At 43.9% G+C, this 19,139-nt stretch overlaps 1 protein-coding gene across 2 annotated transcripts in view; it reads left to right on the forward strand.

The window, feature by feature from the left end:
• Positions 1 to 19,139, forward strand: part of LOC112226582 (signal peptide peptidase-like 2B) — a 34,760-nt gene that overhangs the window by 4,495 nt on the left and 11,126 nt on the right. The window contains exons 2-5 of one of the 2 annotated variants that reach the window (XM_042308268.1): positions 2,709 to 2,825; positions 2,978 to 3,160; positions 5,016 to 5,092; positions 5,472 to 5,611. In XM_042308268.1, the coding sequence (XP_042164202.1) occupies positions 2,709 to 2,825; positions 2,978 to 3,160; positions 5,016 to 5,092; positions 5,472 to 5,611 (517 nt within the window). Of the gene's footprint in view, positions 1 to 2,708; positions 2,826 to 2,977; positions 3,161 to 5,002; positions 5,093 to 5,471; positions 5,612 to 19,139 lie in introns of both variants that reach the window. The other variant, XM_024391002.2, reaches the window with a different exon arrangement.

Here is a 19,139-nt window from a genome sequence, read left to right on the forward strand (position 1 = left end):
CCATGCATACTGGCAGCTCTGGCTGCTCCATGCATACTGGCAGCTCTGGCTGCTCCATGCATACTGGCAGCTCTGGCTGCTCCATGTATACTGGCAGCTCTGGCTGCTCCATGCAGACTGGCAGCTCTGGCTGCTCCATGCAGACTGGCAGCTCTGGCTTCTCCATGCAGACTGGCAGCTCTGGCTGCTCCATGCAGATTGGCAGCTCTGGCTGCACTGAACAGGCAGGAGACTCCGGCAGGGCTGGAGAGGAGGAAGGCTCTGATAGCGCTAAACAGGCGGGAGACTCCGACAGTGCTAAACAGGCGGGAGACTCCGGCAGCGCTGGAGAGGAGGAAGGCTCTGGCAGCGCTAAACAGGCGGGAGACTCCGACAGCGCTAAACAGGCGGGAGACTCCGACAGCGCTAAACAGGCGGGAGACTCCGACAGCGCTGGAGAGGAGAAAGGCTCTGGTAGCGCTGAACAGGCGAGGCGCACTGAAGGCCTGGTGCGTGGTGCTGGCACTGGTGGTACTGGGCCGAGGACACGCACAGGAAGCCTGGTGCGGGGAGCTGCCACCGGAGGACTGGTGTGTGGAGGTGGCACTGGATAGACCGGACCGTGCAGGCGCACTGGAGCTCTTGAGCACCGAGCCTGCCCAACCTTATCTGGCTCGATGCCCACTCTAGCCCGGCCAATACGAAGAGCTGGTATGTACCGCACCGGGCTATGCACCCGCACTGGAGACACTGTGCGCTCCATAGCATAACACGGTGCCTGCCCGGTCTCTTTAGCCCCCCGGTAAGCACAGGAAGTTTGTGCAGGTCTCCTACCTGGCGTAGCCATACTCCCTGTGAGCCTCCCCCCAATACATTTTTGCGGCTGACTCTCGGGCTTCCATCCGCGTCGCCGTGCTGCCTCTTCATACCAGCGCCTCTCCGCTTTCTCCGCCTCCAGTTCTTCTTTGGGGCGTCGATATTCACCAGGCTGTGCCCAGGGTCCTTTTCCGTCCAATATCTCCTCCCACATCCAGAAGTCATGTGATCGCTGCTCCTCACGATAAACAGGGGGAGTTGGCTCAGGTCTGAACCCTGACTCTGCCACTCTCTCCCTGAGCCCCCCCCCCAATACATTTTTGGGGCTGCTTTTCGGGCTTCCTTGCCAACCGTGTTCCCTCGTATCGCCGGCTCCTATCTCCGGCTGCCTCTGTTCTCCTAAGTGACTCCACCTGTTCCCATGGGAGGCGATCTCTTCCAGCCAGTATCTCCTCCCAAGTGTAACAACCCTTGCCATCCAAAACGTCTTCCCATGTCCATTCCTCCTTTCGCTGCTCCTGCTGTCGCTGCCTGTTACCACGCCGCTTGGTCCGGGTGTGGTGGGTGATTCTGTAACGGCTCTCTTCTATCTCCTCCTCTGACGAAGAGGTAGAACAAGGATCGGACCAAAATGCAGCGTGGTGGTTACTCATGTTCTGTAATGAAAGAATAGCGATACATGAAATAACTAAAATACAAAAACAACAAACGAAACATGAAAACCTAATTACAGCCTATCTGGTGAACACTACACAGAGACAGGAACAATCACCCACAAAATACACAGTAAAACTCAGGCTACCTAAATATGGTTCCCAATCAGAGACAACGAGAATCACCTGACTCTGATTGAGAACCGCCTCAGGCAGCCAAGCCTATGCTAGACACACCCCTAATCAGCCACAATCCCAATGCCTACAAAAACCCCAATACGACAACACAATAAACCCATGTCACACCCTGGCCTGAACAAATAATTAAAGAAAACACAAAATACTAAGACCAAGGCGTGACAGGCCTGACCACATAAATAAAGAAAACACAAAATACTAAGACCAGGGCGTGACAGAACCCCCCCCCCCTCCCCCAAGGTGCGGACGAAAAAAATATATTTGTATTGTATGAGCCTTTTATCATCACATAAAATAAACAGATATATATTGTATAGAGCAGAGGGAACAGTCACTAAGGTGAAGTGCTGTTCCATTCAACTCTGGCCATTGTTGTGGGCCTGCACTCGCCCCCAGCACCCAATGGCACCCAATTTCATATGGAAATGACAAGGTGAAAATCTGTCGTTCTGCCCCTGAACAAGGCAGTTAACCCACCGTTCCTAGGCCGTCATTGAAAATAAGAATGTGTTCTTTAACTGACTTGCTTAGTTAAATAAAGATTAAATAAAGGCGTAAAAAAAAAAGAAGGCAAAATCGGTGTCCAAAAATACAGATTTCCGATTGTTATGAAAACTTGAAATCGGCCCTAATTAATCAGCCATTACGATTAAACAGCCGACCTCTAAAGGATACGGTCCTTATGCTTCCAAAACCATACCGCAAATGATGCGTGTTAATGTTCAGACCAGTGGGGGATACTGAAGGGAGGACGGCTCATAGTAATGTCTTGAATATAGTCAATGGAATGGTATCCTACACCTCAAAGACGTTGTTTCCATGTGGTTGATACCACTCCATTGACTCCATTCCAGACGTAATTATGAGCTGTCCTCCCCTCAGCAGCCTCCACTGGTTCCGATTGAGTGTCGGGGCTCGGTCTGAACATTACACCTTCGTCCAATGACTCTTATGTGTAATGTAATGGAACTGAGAGTCATGATCAAGGTCTAGGCCAGTCTCTGAAACATCTTAAGTTCTTCTGACCACTGTCTGTTAATAATTTTCATTCTCTTATGCAAGGTTGTCGGGGAATATGGCATGGCCCATTTCAGAAACAAAGGCCAGAGCAAAGGAAAAGATTACTGCATCTTCTTCAACTCCCAGTGGGCTCGTCTACCTCAGCACCTCAACAAAGCAGTAAGTGGTGGAGTATCCTAAATTCCTGAGAGATGTCGGACAAACATTTGTGTGTGTTTGTGCTCTATGCTGGATACTCTCAAAATACAGCTGCCCTGACAAGTTGAAACATTGCGAGCGCCCCCCATTGTTAACCTATCCTTTGTCTCCAGTCCCGTCTCCAGATCTATGACCTGACACCGTCAGTCCTGTGTTCCTCGTCGGACGTCCCGGAGGGGGGCTTCCCCAATCGTATCCCCATGGTAATGAGGGGGAACTGCACTTTCTACGAGAAGGTCCGCCTGGCCCAGCTCAACGGAGCTAAAGGCCTGCTCATCATCAGCAAAGACAGACTGGTAAGAGGTGAATCTTTCTTCAAAGACAGGCTGGTAAGAGTCATATCCAATGGTGTATTGGAGGGTAAAACCACATCTGTGTTCACCCACCTTCGGCAGAAAAAAAGGCATTGAAAGTATAGGGAGCGCAACTTTACTTACCGCGGATGGCAATCAGCATTTACAACTACTTTACTGGTCATATCATTCAGCAAACACTGGCTGGTAAGAGTCAACTCATTTAGCAAAGACAAGCTGGTAAGAGACTACTCATATCATAGACAGGCTGGCATGAATCAACTCATATCATTCAGAAAAGACAGGCTAGTAAGATTAAAACCATATCATTCAGCAAGTCATGTTAGCCTGTGGTTCCATACTTGTCTATGTTCTTTAGCTATCTCTCCTGTTTCCTTTGTTCTTCACTACTGCAGTTCTAATAGGCTTGGAAGCAGAATAAGAGCATTTGAACACACCTTAGTATTCAGGTTATAAAGTCACCACAAATTATTGGCACCCTTGATAAAGATGAGCAAAAAAGACTGTATAAATAAATTATATAAATACTGAGCTATATTGTATGAAAAATTATACAATTGCTTAGAGAAATAGATTTAGTTTAAGTTGATGTTTTCTCAAAGATGTGTCAAAATTATTGGCACCCCTAAAGATTCTTAGAAATGAAATCAAACAAAATTAAATCTGCAATAACATTCTACTTAAAAAAAAGGAATCTCAGTTTGTACTGTATTGTGGCCTTTCATGTCTTCCAGTTTCACTGGGGGTATGAAAACTTGGTAACACACATGTACAACGTATGTCATCCATCACCATGAGAAAAGGCAAAGAAAAGACAAATGGTTGTTCGTCTTCATAAATCAGGCATTAGGTACAACAAGAATTGCTAGAGAAATGAACAAATATACCACTTACCACTATTAGGGCAACAATTAAGAAGTTTAAAACCACTGGAACAGTGGTCAACTTGCCTGGTATTGGATGCAAGTGTCCCCATGCACAGTGAAGAAGATGGTTTGGGAGTCAAAGAAAAATCTAAGAGCCAAAGTTGAAAATTACAGAACTTGGCATCTTCGGGTCACTAAGTCTCAAAACCATGTACACTAGTGGTGGGTTTGGCGTCAAAAGAAGTATGCAGAAAATAACCTCATACCTACTGGTACCTGCCTATATGGTGGTGGATCTTTTGATGTTATGCGGCTGATTTGCTTCCACTGGTCCTGGGGCCCTTGGAAGAGTTCCTGATGCCATTGACCTTAACAAGTACCAGGATATTTTAACCAAAAACCTGTCTGATTCTGCCAGGAGGCTGAAACTTGTGGATCAATAACCCCAAGTACACTTCAAAATTCACAATGAAATGGTTAACTGACCACAAAATCCACATTTTGCATTGGCCATCTGTCTCCTGACTTGAACCTGATTTTAAAAATCTGTGGTTTAAATGGAAGATGGCAGACTGAAGGATATCAACAATCTGGAAATATTATGTTTGGAGGAATGGTCTAAGATCCTTCCCAATGTGTTCTCCAAATTCATGAAATATTTTTGAAAACAGGGCTGCCAATACTTTTGACGCCTATTTTCTGGTTGTTTCTCTGAGCAATTGCATTAGTATAAATTAATATAATCTTAGCATACAATATAGCACAGTATTTGTATTATTTATTTTATACAGTCTTTTTTGCTTTGTCAAGGGTGCCAATTATTTTGGAGGTGACTGTAGGTCATCGTGTGTATCTGTCCTAGTAGCCTACTTGGTGTATGAATAATAGATTGAATATAGATTTTTCCAAAAGGCTTTTGCTTCTGTACAGTATTTGCTCGTTTATTTTTCCTGATAAGACCCTACCGGCAGGAAACAAGACTCAGTATGAGAAGATTGACATCCCTGTGGCGCTGCTCAGCTACACTGACATGCTGGACATCAGTAAGGTGAGAGGGGAGACCAACCAATATTAGCCTAGGTACCAGCCATCATGCTTGTTTGGCATGACAAGGACTGTCAAGGAGTAGAATGATGGCACAAACAGATCTGGGACCAGGCTACATCAACACTGTTCAGCAAGGCACAATGTGGGATTGTGCAATGTTCAGTAAAGCATATATCTTATAGATCAGAGATGCCTCTAACATGTAGAGAAAGCATTAAGGTACCAGGTCAGTTCTATTTATGACATGTTACATCTGCCGCGGTTGGCATGTTGCATCCTCCTGTATGTGACTCTGTTCAAACAAACTTAATGTTTGACAATTAACTTGACTAACAAATATCAATAAATTGACCTAAATGCCATGTTCCTGTCCCCTGCAGACGTTTGGACAGGGCCGAGAGGAGGCCATGTACGCCCCGAGCGAGCCTGTTCTGGACTACAACATGGTCATCATCTTCCTCATGGCTGTGGGGACGGTGGCCATCGGAGGATACTGGGCCGGCAGCAAGGACATCAAGAAGTAAGACTGGTAGTAGCAGTAAGGACAACAACAAGTGAGACTGGTGGTAGTAGTATCAGCAAGGCCATCAAGAAGTGTGGCAGATATGTACAGTATGGACACCTACTCATTCAAGGGTTTTTATTTTATTTGACTATTTTCACATTGTAGAATAATAGTGAAGACATCAACATCATGCAGTACCCCAAAAAAGTGTTTTAAAAAATCTAAATATATTTTACATGTTAGATTCTTCAAAGTAGCCACCCTTTGCCTTGATGACAGCTTGGCATTCTCTCAACCAGCTTCATCTGGAATACTTTTCCAACAATCTTGAAGGAGTTCCTACATATGCTGAGCACATGGCTGCTTTTCCTTCACTCTGCAATCCAACTCATCCAAAACCATCTCAATTGGGTTGAGGTCGGGGGACTGTTGAGGACAGGTCATCTGATGCAGCACTCCATCACTCTCCTTCTTGGTCAAATAGCCCTGTTGGGTCATTGTCCTGTTGAAAACAAATGATAGTCTCACTAAGCGCAAACCAGATAGATGGTGTATCACTGCGGAATGCTGTGGTAGCCATGGTAGTTAAGTGTGCCTTGAATTCTAAATAAATAGAGCTTGATGGTTTTTGCGACTGCACTTGAAGAAATGTTTACCTTTATGTCTTAAAGTAATGATGGACTGTCGTTTCTCTTTGCTTATTTGAGCTGTTCTTGCCATAATATGGACTTGGTCTTTTACCAAATAGGGTTATCTTCTGTATACCACCCCTACCTTGTCACAACACAACTGATTGGCTCAAACGCAATAAGAAGGGAAGAAATTCCACAAATGAACTTTTAACAAGGCACACCTGTTAATTGAAATGCATTCCAGGTGACTACCTCATGACGCTGGTTGAGAGAAAGCCAAGAGTGTGCAATGCTGTCATCAAGGCAAAGTGTGACTACTTTGAAGAATCTAACATATAGTTTATATTTTGATTTGTTTAACAATCTTTTTCGTTACTACATGATTGCATATGTGTTATTTCAAAATTTTGATGTCTTCACTATTATTCTACAATGTAAACAGGAAGTAAAACCCTTGAATGAGTAGGTGTGTCCACATTTTTTTTAATTGTAGTGTGTGTGTATGTGTGTGTGTGTACAGTTGAAGTCCAAAGTTTACATACACTTAGGTTGGAGTCATTAAAACTCATTTTTCAACCACTCCACAAATGTCTTGTTAACAAACTATAGTTTTGGCAAGTCGGTTGGGACATCTACTTTGTGCATGATACAAGTCATTTTTCCAACAATTGTTTACAGACAGATTATTTCACTTATAATTCACTGTATCACAATTCCAGTGGGTCAGAAGTTTACATACACTATGTTGACTATGCTTTTAAACAGCTTGGAAAATTCCAGAAAATTATGTCATTGCTTTAAAAGCTTCTCATAGGCTAATTGACATAATTTCAGTAAATTGGAGGTGTACCTGTGGATGTATTTCAAGGCCTACCTTTTAACTCAGTGCCTCTTTGCTTGACATCATGGGAAAATCAAAAGAAATCAGCCTCTTGTAGACCTCCACAAGTCTGGTTCATCCTTGGGAGCAATTTCCAAACGCCTGAAGGCACCACGTTCATCTGTACAAAGAATAGTACGCAAGTATAAACACCATGGGACCACGCAGCCGCCATACCGCTCAGAAAGGAGACGCGTTCTGTCTCCTAGAGATGAACATACTTTGGTGCAAAAAGTGCAAATCAATCCCAGAACAACAGCAAAAGGACCTTGTGAAGATGCTGGAAGAAACAGGTACTAAAGTATCTATATCCACAGTAAAACGAGTCCTAGATCGACATAACTTGAAATTGAAATTCCTTGCTCAGCAAGGAAGAAGCCACTGCTCCAAAACCGCCATAAAAAAGCCAGACTACGGTTTACAACTGCACATGGGGACAAAGATCTTACATTTTGGAGAAATGTCCTCTCATCTGATGAAACAAAAATAGAACTGTTTGGCCATAATGACCATCATTATGTTTGGAGGAAAAAGGGGGATGCTTGCAAGCGAAAAACAAAACAAAAAAGCATGGGGGTGGCAGCATCATGTTGTGGGGTGCTTTGCTGCAGGAGGGACTGGTGCACTTCACAAAATAGATGGCATCTTGAAGAAGAAAATTATGTGGATATATTGAAGCAACATCTCAAGACATCAGTCAGGAAGTTATAGCTTTGTCGCAAATGCGTCTTCCAAATGGACAATGATCCCAAGCATACTTCCAAAGTTGGGGCAAAATGGCTTAAGGAAAACACAATCAAGGTATTGGACTGGCCATCACAAAGCCCTGACCTCAATCCCATAGAAAATTTGTGGGCAGAACTGAAAAAGCGTGTGCGAGCAAGGTGGCCTACAAACCTAACTCAGTTACACCAGCTCTGTCAGGAGGAATGGGCCAAAATTCACCCAAATTATCGTGGGAAGCTTGTGGAAGGCTACCCAAAATGTTTGACCCACGTTAAACTATTTAAAGGCAATGCTACCAAATACTAATTGAGTGCATGTAAACTTTTGACCCATTGGGAATGTGATGAAAGAAATAAAAGCTGAAATAAATCATTGTCTCTACTATTATTCTGACATTTCACATTCTTAAAATAAAGTGGTGATGCTATCTGACCTAAGACAGGGAATTTTTATTAGGATTGAATGTCAGGAATTGTGAAACTGAGTTTAAATGTATTTGGCTAAGGTGTATGTAAACTTCCGACTTCAACTGTATATAGTGATATATAGATAAATAGTTACTAATTTTCAGAGTACAAACTCAACTGACACTATGAAAGCTTTAAACCAAGTTTTTCTGCCCAGAGGTTCCATACAGCTGCATTAGACAAAGACGTGGTTTTACCCGTGGTAGTATACATTCCCCACTTTTGGTAGAGTCTCCTCCTTATCACTACACATTGCATCATTATTGCCTGTCAGGGAGCTGAGTGAAATGGGCCTTAAACAGTTCCTCCCCTTATCAGTAGTGCCACATGTGACCATTTTCCCTGCACTCAGCCTCTCCCAAGCTTCATTATGGCACCCCTCATGTCTCTTTTATAACTAATGATTAATAATAGTTAAAGCTCAGATATATGTGTGTGTGTGTGTATGTATGAATGAATTACATTTATTTAAACAAATTAACAATAGGAAAGAGGTAGAGAGGAAAATAGAGGAAAGTGTGCGCTGAAATTGCATTGGGCCAGATTTTAATCAATGCTGCAGCAGTATATGTGATCTGGAGGCAGCAGCGGAGACCGCTAGACCGCCCTACGCCACTCAAACAGACAGTTGTGGAAAGCAGCGTGCTCTGAGACAAGGGAAGTGTGGTGGGGGCTTCATTTAGACCACGGTCTAATTATCAAGGGTTATCATTTAAGATGTAATGATTCACCGATACGCATCAGTCCCTGATTCAAATGTTTAAGTTACAAGTGCACCTGCACCACGCACCTGTCAGAAAATACATTAAAAGGCTACAAATTGCCGATTTGCTAAAATGTTTAGCAAATGTTTTTTTTGTTCGTAAAATGTAATATTTTTTTACCCCTTTTTCTCCCCAATTTCATGGTATCCAATTGGTAGTTAGTCTTGTCTCATCGCTGCAACTCCCGTATGGACTCGGGAGAGGCGAAGGTCGAGAGCCGTGTATCCTCAGAAACACAACCCAACCAAGCCGCACTGCTTCTTGACACTACCCACTTAACCCGGAAGGCAGTTGCATCAATGTGTCTGAGAAAACTCTGTACACCAGGCGACCGTGTCAGCGTGCACTGCGCCCGGTCCGCCGCAGGAGTCGCTAGTGCGCGATGGGTTAAGGACATCCATGCCGGCCAAACCCTCCCCTAACCCGGACGACGCTGGGCCAATTGTGCGCCGCCCCATGAGTCTCTCGGTCGCGGCCAGTTGCGACAGAGCCTAGACTAGAACCCAGAATCTCTGGCCTTAGACCACTGCACCACTCGGGAGGCCCCGCTCATCTTTTGGGACAACTGATGCTTCCTCTCTTTCAGTGTCGAACTGCATGTAACTGGGTTGACAGTCATTCATCTACAAGTCATGTTGCATGCCGGATAACCCCAGGCAATATCAGTAGCCTTGTCAAACTGCCCACTGTGCCCAGCTTCGCAGACCGAGGTAGTCGGCCTGTTCCTGATCTTGCACATCTGTGCTGCACTTTCAGCATCCAAATGCTAAAATGGCTTGCGTGATATTAGGCTTTATTAGTTGAGTAACAACATATGTGATTTGCTAGGTTATTGTGATCTATGCATGGTGTAAAAATGGTGTTTTACTGGTATAAAAGTAAGCTTCTGAAGACGACTCATCTGGCTATACCTGCTGAATGGGGTTTACAATATATTTTATTTTGATTGTTCAGGTTCACCATCAGCAATGGTTTCGGTAGTTATGCATTAAACAATCAGTGCATTTGGTCATTTGTAGATAAACAGTGTTAAGTTGATAATTTCATAATGAGGACGGCAATCATGTTTGTGAGGCACACTGCATGGCCGAAGCGAAAAGTCAAAACCATTCGATTTTGAGATGGGTTGGAATCCAAAGTTGTACTACATATTCATTGGATAATTTGTAAACGTTAATTATTGTTACATTACTAGCTCAAACACTTAATCTGAAAAAATAGCTTCCCCGCCCCCTAGTCTGATAGTGGGTCGGTAGATGCCAAGTCTCTCTTTGGCTCAGCTCAGGTGCCTACATAGTACACACCATAGACATACATAATTTACACTCTCACACACACAAGTCAGCTAAGACAGCTCCAGCTCAGAGAGGCCCAGCTCATGAGCTACATCAGCAGCAGATTTGAATTTAAATCAAATCACATTTTATTTGTCACGTGTCGAATACAACAGGTGTACAGTGAATTGCTTACTTACGAGCCCCTAACCGACAGTGCAGTTCCAAATAATACGGATAAGAATAAGAGATTAAAGAGGAGCAGTAAAAAATAACAATATATACAGGGGGGTGCCGGTACAGAGTAAATGTGGAGGCTATATACAGGGGTGCCGGTACAGAGTCAATGTGGAGGCTATATACAGGGGTGCCGGTACAGAGTAAATGTGGAGGCTATATACAGGGGTGCCGGTACAGAGTAAATGTGGAGGCTATATACAGGGGTGCCGGTACAGAGTCAATGTGCGGGATCACCGGTTAGTTGAGGTAGTATGTACATGTAGGTAGAGTTAATTAAAATGACTATGCACAGATGACAACAGAGTGGCAGTGGTGTGGAGAGGGGGGGCAATGTGAATAGTTTGGGTAGCCATTTGACTAGATGTTCAGGAGTCTTATTGCCTAGGGGTAGAAGCTGCTTAGAATCCTCTTGGACCTAGACTTGATGCTCCGGTACCGCTTGCCTTGTGGTAGCAGAGAGAACAATCTATGACTAGGGTGGCTGGAGTCTTTGACAATTTTCAGGGCCTTCCTCTGACACTGCCTGGTATAGAGGTCCTGGAATGCAGGAAGCTTTGCCCCAGTGATGTACTGGGCCATTCACACTACCCTCTCTAGTACCTTGTGGTCAGAGGCCGAGCAGCTGCCATACCAGGCAGTGATGCAACCAGTCAGGATTCCCTCGATGGCGCAGCTGTAGAACCTTTTGAGGATCTGAGGAGCCATGCCAAATCTTTTCAATCTCCCGGGGGGGAATAGATTTTGTCGTGCCCACTTCACTACAGTCATGGTGTGCTTGGACCATGTTAATTTGTTGGTGATGTGGACGCCAAGGAACTTGAAGCTCTCAACCTGCTCCACTGCAGCCCCGTCAATGAGAATGGAGGCGTGCTCGGCCCTCTTTTCCCTGTAGTCCACAATCATCTTCTTTGTCTTGATCACGTTGAGGGAGAGGTTGATGTCCTGGCACCACATGGCCAGGTCTCTGACCTCGTCCCTATAGGCTGTCTCGTTTGTCGGTGATCAGGCCTACCACTGTTGTGTCATCGGCAAATTTAATGATGGTGTTGGAGTCTTGCCTGGCCGTGCAGTCATGAGTGAACAGGGAGTACAGGAGGGGCCTGAGCACACACCCCTGAGGGGCCACTGTGTTGAGGATCAGTGTGGCGGATGTGTTGTTACCTACCCTTACCACCTGGGGGTGGCCCGTCAGGAAGTCCATGATCCAGTTGAAGAGGGAAGTGTTTAGTCCCAGGGTCCTTAGCTTATTGATGAGCTTTGAGGGCACTGGTGTTGAACGCTGAGCTGTAGTCAATGAAAAGCATTCTCACATAGGTGTTCCTTTTGTACAGGTGGGAAAGGGCAGTGTGGAGTGCGATTGAGATTGCGTCATCTGTGTATCTGTTGAGGCAGTATGTGAATTGGAGTGGGTCTAGGGTTTCCGGGAGGATGCTGTTGATGTGAGTCATGACCAGCCTTTCAATGCACTTCATGCTACCGCCATGAGTGCCATGGGGAGGTAATCATTTAGGCAGGTTACCTTCACTTCCTTGGGCACAGGGACTATGCTGGTCTGTTAGAAACATGTAGGTTTTACAGACTCGGTCAGGGAGAGTTTGAAAATGTCAGTGAAGACACTTGCCGGTTGGTCCACGTATACTTTGAGTACACGTCCTGGTAATCTGTTTGGATCCGTGGCTTTGAATGTGGACCTGTTTAAAGGGTCTTTCTCACATCGTCTGCAGAGTTTCAGAAATCCTGGTTAGAGGATTCCTGGATTTCCTGCTTATTCTCTCCTCATTCTGGGAATCTTCCAGCCGTCTCACTGGTTAACTATGCTAGAGGGATGAGTAACATTGCCTGAGACCTGAAGACTGGCTTCAGCCTTTTGCTCCCAGATATAATGAATGCATAGGCTTCAGGTGGTTTCAGCTCAGTAGGCTAATATAGTCTTCTTGAGGTGTTTGTGTCAGGGTTTCTGTTTAATTTTTTTAATAATAATAATAATAATTGAACCTTTTATTTAACCAGCAAGTCAGTTAAGAACACATTCTTATTTACTATGACGGCCTACCGCAAATGGCCTCATGCGGGGACGGGGGCCTGGGATTAAACATTTAAAATACATACAATATACATATGACAAAACACATCACAACAAGATAGATAACACTACATAAAGAGAGACTTAAGACGACAACACAGCATGGTAGCAACATAACAACATGGTGGCAGCACAAAACATGGTACAAACATTATTGGGCACAGACAACAGCACAAAGGGAAAGAAGGTAGAGACAACAATACATCACACAAAACAGCCACAACTGTCAGTAAGAGTGTCCATGATTGAGTCTTTGAATGAAGAGATTGAGATAACTGTCCAGTTTGAGTGTTTGTTGCAGCTCATTCCAGTCGCTAGCTGCAGCGAACTGAAAAGAGGAGCGACCCAGTGATGTGTGTGCTTTGGGGACCTTTAGCAGAATGTGACTGGCAGAACAGTTGTATGTGGAGGATGAGGGCTGCAGTAGATATCTCAGATAGGGGGGAGTGAGGCCTACGAGGGTTTTATAAATAAGCATCAACCAGTGGGTCTTGCGACGGGTATACAGAGATGACCAGTTTACAGAGGAGTATAGAATGCAGTGATGTGTCCTATAAGGAGCATCCCCCCTATCTGAGATATCTACTGATTTGTTTGGTGGCAAATCTGATGGCTGAATGGTAAAGAACATCTAGCCGCTCGAGAGCACTCTTACCTGCCAATCTATAAATGATGTCGCCATAATCTAGCATGGGTAGGATGGTGATCTGAATCAGGGTTAGTTTGGCAGCTGGGGTGAAAGAGGAGAGATTACGATAGAGGAAACCAAGTCTAGATTGAACTTTAGCCTTCAGCTTTGATATGTGCTGAGAGAATGCACCGTCTATAGCCATACGCCCAAGTACTTGTATGAGGTGACTACCTCAAGCTCTAAACCCTCAGAGGTAGTAATAACACTTGTGGGCGGGGGGCATTCTTCTTACCAAACCACATGACCTTTGTTTTGGAGGCGTTCAGAACAAGGTTTAGGATAGAAAAAGTTTGTTGGACACTAAGAAAGCTTTGTTGTCGAGCATTTAACACAAAACCCGGAGAGGGGCCAGCTGAGTATAAGGCTGTACCACCAGCATATAAATTGAAGAGAGAGCTTCCTACTGCCTGTGCTGTTGTTGATGTAAATTGAGAAGAGCATGGGGCCTAGGATCGAGCCTTGTGGTACTCCCTTGGTGACAGGCAGTGGCTGAGACAGCAGATTTTCTGACTTTATACACTGCACTCTTTGACTTAGTTAGCCATCCAGGCCAAAGACCCCTCAAAGACACCAATACTCCTTAGCCGGCACACAAGAATGGAATGGTCTACCGTATCAAAAGCTTTGGCCAAGACAATAAAGATAGCAGCACAATATTGCATAGAATCAAGGGCAATGGTGACATCATTGAGGACCTATAAGGTTGCAGTGACACATCTATAACCTGAGCGGAGACCAGATTGCATACCCGAGAGAATACTATTGACATCAAGAAAGCCAGTCAGTTGATTATTGACAAGTTTTTCAACACTTTTGATAAACAGGGCAAAATAAAAACAGGCCTATAACAGTTAGGATTAGCTTGATCTCTCCCTTTAAATAAAGTATGAAGTGTGGCTGCTAAAGGAGTGTGGCTGCTAAACTTGACCCCAAAAAACATCTGTGTCAGATGGTTTAGACCCTTTCTTCTTTAAGGTTGCTTCCCGATCATCGCCAAGCCTTTTCTGGGGAGGTACCCATTGCTTGGAAGGCAGCACCTCGGACTCAGTGACTGCCTGCAGGGATAAACTTTGTAGCGGGGCAGGGGAAAAAGAGGGAGGAGCATCGGGGATAGTCACATTAGAAGGGGTGGGAGATGAGGAAATGTTGGACGGGCAAGGAGGCATGGCAGAGTCTAATAGGAATCTTGACTTAATGAAGTGGTGACTGAAGAGCTAGCCATGTGCTCAGGTGGTTTAAGCATGTCCCAGTTTAGGTCACCAAGCAGGACAAATTCAGACTTAGTGTAAGGGGCCAGGAGAGTGCTTAGGGCAGGTAGGGTACAGGCCGGTGCTGATGGAGGACGATAGCATCCCGCAACAGGTCAACAAAGAGTTATTTGAAATCAAATTGTTTGGGGAAAGACCAAGCACTGAAGGTGATCATTGGTAAAGATTGCCATTCCCCCACCTTTGGAAGATCTGTCTTGCCGAAAAGGTTATAACCAGAAAGGTTAACATCGGTATTCAAAACTCTTCCTTCACCACGTCTCAGTAATGACCAACACATCTGGATTGTTGCTGTGAACCCACACTTTCAAATAATCAATTTTAGGGTAATAAGCTTCTAGTGTTAATGTGCAGAAAACCTAGGCTTTTACGAGAGCAGAAATCAGTGAAGCAGAGCACAAATCAGAATGGGGGCTAGCAACAGATGGGCCAGGGTGTTCATGCACATTTCAAGATATCATCAACAGTAATACAATCAAGGCACGGCAGAGGACAGGGAGAGCTCTGCAGTGCGGATTTATGACATCAATGTGCATCAGATGGCAACAAGATCATATTGTACAGCAATTTCATCAGGTAACATGAATACAAAGCTGGTGAGAGGTGGTTAGAATAGGATGGGAGGCCAAAAGTATGTGTAACCAATTGAAAGGCAGAGTCCCAAGTGTGGGGAAAAAACATACTCAGTCCCACGGTTGGGTAAAGAAAGTTTGTAGTCAACAAGGTATGCAGGAGTCATGAGGCAAATAGCAAAACGTACAAGAAAAAAATGACATGTATAATGACTTGGCCATTGTAAGTTCAGAGTTACTTGCCCCAACAGTGTGTGAGTGCTTCAGGTGACCAAAAGCTCGAGAGAGACAGGGGAGTGTGGTTGGGGTACCTGTACCAGACGGGGAGACAACCAGGGCAGACGGTGAACAGATCGCCAGGTGGAATCCAAGCAGCAGTGCAACAGTAATAGGTGTCACACCCACTTGGGTGAAGCTTTTATTTCTGGAGGCAGATTTATTGTAGAAAATGCCAGTGAATGGTCTTTGAACTGCTGGTGGGGGCTTCAAAGGATGCTTCAAAGACTCCTGCCACTTGTTGGGCCCAAAGGCCTCAACACCTTTTTACTTCACACCTTAGTGTTCATTGAATTTGCATCTGGTCTGTCCTTGCAAGCCTGGGAGCCTTAACTCAGCATTCAGTCTCCATTTAAAATAAAATATATCATTGTAATGTACTTTCTTTTTTTCTTTTTCTTCTTGGCTTTCAAAATAGCATCAGACCAAACACTACTCACTCAGTTCCAGGTTGGATAGATCTGCTGTTTGTTTGCCAGAGCACCCTCAGCTTGGAAAAATAACATTGGAAGCAGTAATCTCGCTGGTTAATTTTGGTCAAAAGTAGGTTTGGAGTTTTGATCTGGAGCGAAGGCCATGCTGTGGGGGGTAGCATCCTGCATGTGTACCTGTTGAAAAATACAAGTTTATCTAACTCCAAATCTATCCTTTTGTAAAAAAAAATATATATATATATGAAAAATATGAGTGCTCACATGCAACTGTGTCTCTCTTTCTGAGGGGGGTGTGCAATCTCCATTGGGAGAATGTGTCGGGCATTTTAATTTACCGGATATTTGACATGTTTACCGGACCCATATGCATTGGCTGCGTAACCTGATTAGGGCGTCCTCCTATGGTGCTCAGAATGACATAAACCACATTTAGATTATGGGAATTCATTTTAACAGAACATGCAACTCAAGGATGCAATGGCGTGGCCTTCTTTACCGAATTCCGATGTGGACTTTGAAGACTTTTCCTCAGCCAGCAAGATGAGTAATGAACTGCAAAATCACTAGTCTATGTCAATCTACTATCCCCCAGAGTAGAAAATTTGACCTATGTCCTTGTGTGTGAGGATTGACTATTCCAAACAAACTCCGGGACAGTTGTGGAATGATAGATCCTAAATTCAAACAACCAGTACATACATATATATATTTTTAAAGCAATAAGACTGATGCAACAGATCAGAACATTTAGCCTAAAACATGTTAAACCTTTATTTATACGCATTGTAAACGCAGCAGTAGGCTATGCGCGAATGTTAGGTTTATAATGCAATTACTTGAAATCTCTGATTTGGAGATGACGGCCTAATACAAAAAATGGATTCTCGGATATTGCATTTTCCTTTACGCAGTGTGCACTGAACTGACATGCAAGATTATTGCTGACACTGATGTTTAGATGAAGGAAATTAAATAGTCTACAACGCGCACCACCGCTGTGCTCAACTCAAACAGCGGTGTGTAGCCTACTGTAGCTGCTGGCTGAAATTCAAAGCCTTTACTTTATCACTCCGAATGTAACTTTCCAGTTCCACTATTTTTGCCATGTTATGAAAACTAAATCAGACAACCCCATAGTAGAATAGTTTACCTAGTAACCTAGTCTGCTTGTTGTTGTGTGTTAGAGTAATATTCCTCTCGATGTGCATTCATGCTGGGAGACCCATAGGAGGGAAACATTGTATTTTGACAAGCAGTCGGTGCACAATAATTCTTAATGCAATCGCTGTAAAACACTTTTTAAATTATTTTAGTCAGGTTTACATTTCTACCACGTTTATTTCTCTGCTCCTTCAATTACGCGAGTGGCATCGTTTTACAACTGCAGTTTTACAACCAGAGTTTCAGGAATGGTTTAGGTGCAGCTGCACAAAACAACTCTTAAAGGGGCAATGACGTCTTAAAAAGGCAACGAAATACTTTGAATTAGAAACCAAAAAAAAAAACACTTAAGTGAATAATAATTAATATACATTTTTAATAATAACAATCAGGATTTTGTGTCCAATGGGATAAATGCAGATGGACAAACCCCATGCTTCATCCTATGTACATTTTATAGTCACTGTGCTGCATCAGTTAGGCTACAGGTGATCATGCTTTTTGTTAATAGCACATCTGATGATAGACCACAGGCTATATGCATGGTCCAATAACTCAATAATTGTACCATGATTTTACCAATATGTCATTGGGGCCATTTCTGGAGGTGGAAATTATATTTTAGATGGTGTCAGTGTAACCGATGTGAAATGGTTAGCTAGTTAGCGGTGGTGCGCGCTAATATCGTTTTGGCTTTGAGACCTTACTTCAATGGGCGATGGACTAAAGTTATACTGTTACATCAGCATCATTTTATTTTCATTCATTTTGGAGTAGAATGTCCTTTTTTTATGACCAGAAATGAGCTTTTCAGTCCTTCTACATAAAAATTATCCAGGGAGGACCCCGGACCCCATAAGCAAGGGGACTGGAATTGGTCAAACTCACAGTTTAATACATGTGCAAAATTATCCTCTTTCCCTAAAGAAAGGGGGATACCTAGTCAGTTGTACAACTGAATACATTCAACTGAAATGTGTCTTCTGCATTTAACCCAACCCCTCTGAATCAAAGCATGATAGTCATGACTGACTTACATACAGTGGGGCAAAAAAGTATTTAGTCAGCCACCAATTGTGCAAGTTCTCCCACTTAAAAAGATGAGAGGCCTGTAATTTTCTTCATAGGTACACTTCAACTATGACAGACAAAATGAGAAGAAAAAAAATCAAGAAAATCACATTGTAGGATTTTTTATGAATTTATTTGCAAATTATGGTGGAAAATAAGTATTTGGTCAATAACAAAAGTTTCTCAATACTTTGTTATATACCCTTTGTTGGCAATGACAGAGATCGAACGTTTTCTGTAAGTCTTCACAAGGTTTTCACACACTGTTGCTGGTATTTTGTCCCATTCCTCCATGCAGATCTCCTCTAGAGCAGTGATGTTTTGGGGCTGTTGATGGGCAACACGGACTTTCAACTCCCTCCAAAGATTTTCTATGGGGTTGAGATCTGGAGACTGGCTAGGCCACTCCAGGACCTTGAAATGCTTCTTACGAAGCCACTCCTTCATTGCCCGGGCGGTGTGTTTGGGAACATTGTCATGCTGAAAGACCCAGCCACGTTTCATCTTCAATGCCCTTGCTGATGGAATGAGGTTTTCACTCAAATCTCACGATACATGGCCCCATTCATTCTTTCCTTTACACGGATCAGTCGTCCTGGTCCCTTTGCAGAAAAACAGCCCCAAAGCATGATATTTCCACCCCCATGCTTCACAGTAGGTATGGTGTTCTTTGGATGCAACTCAGCATTCTTTGTCCTCCAAACACGACGAGTTGAGTTTTTACCAAAAAGTTATATTTTGGTTTCATCTGACCATATGACATTCTCCCAATCTTCTTCTGGATCATCCAAATGCTCTCTAGCAAACTTCAGACGGGTCTGGACATGTACTGGCTTAAGCAGGGGGACATGTCTGGCATTGCAGGATTTGAGTCCCTGCCGGCGTAGTGTGTTACTGATGGTAGGCTTTGTTACTTTGGTCCCAGCTTTCTGCAGGTCATTCACTAGGTCCCCCCGTGTGGTTCTGGGATTTTTGCTCACCTTTCTTGTGATTATTTTGACCCC

Source organism: Oncorhynchus tshawytscha, linkage group LG28 (genome assembly GCF_018296145.1).
Source record: "Oncorhynchus tshawytscha isolate Ot180627B linkage group LG28, Otsh_v2.0, whole genome shotgun sequence".
Taxonomy (NCBI): Eukaryota; Metazoa; Chordata; class Actinopteri; order Salmoniformes; family Salmonidae; genus Oncorhynchus; species Oncorhynchus tshawytscha.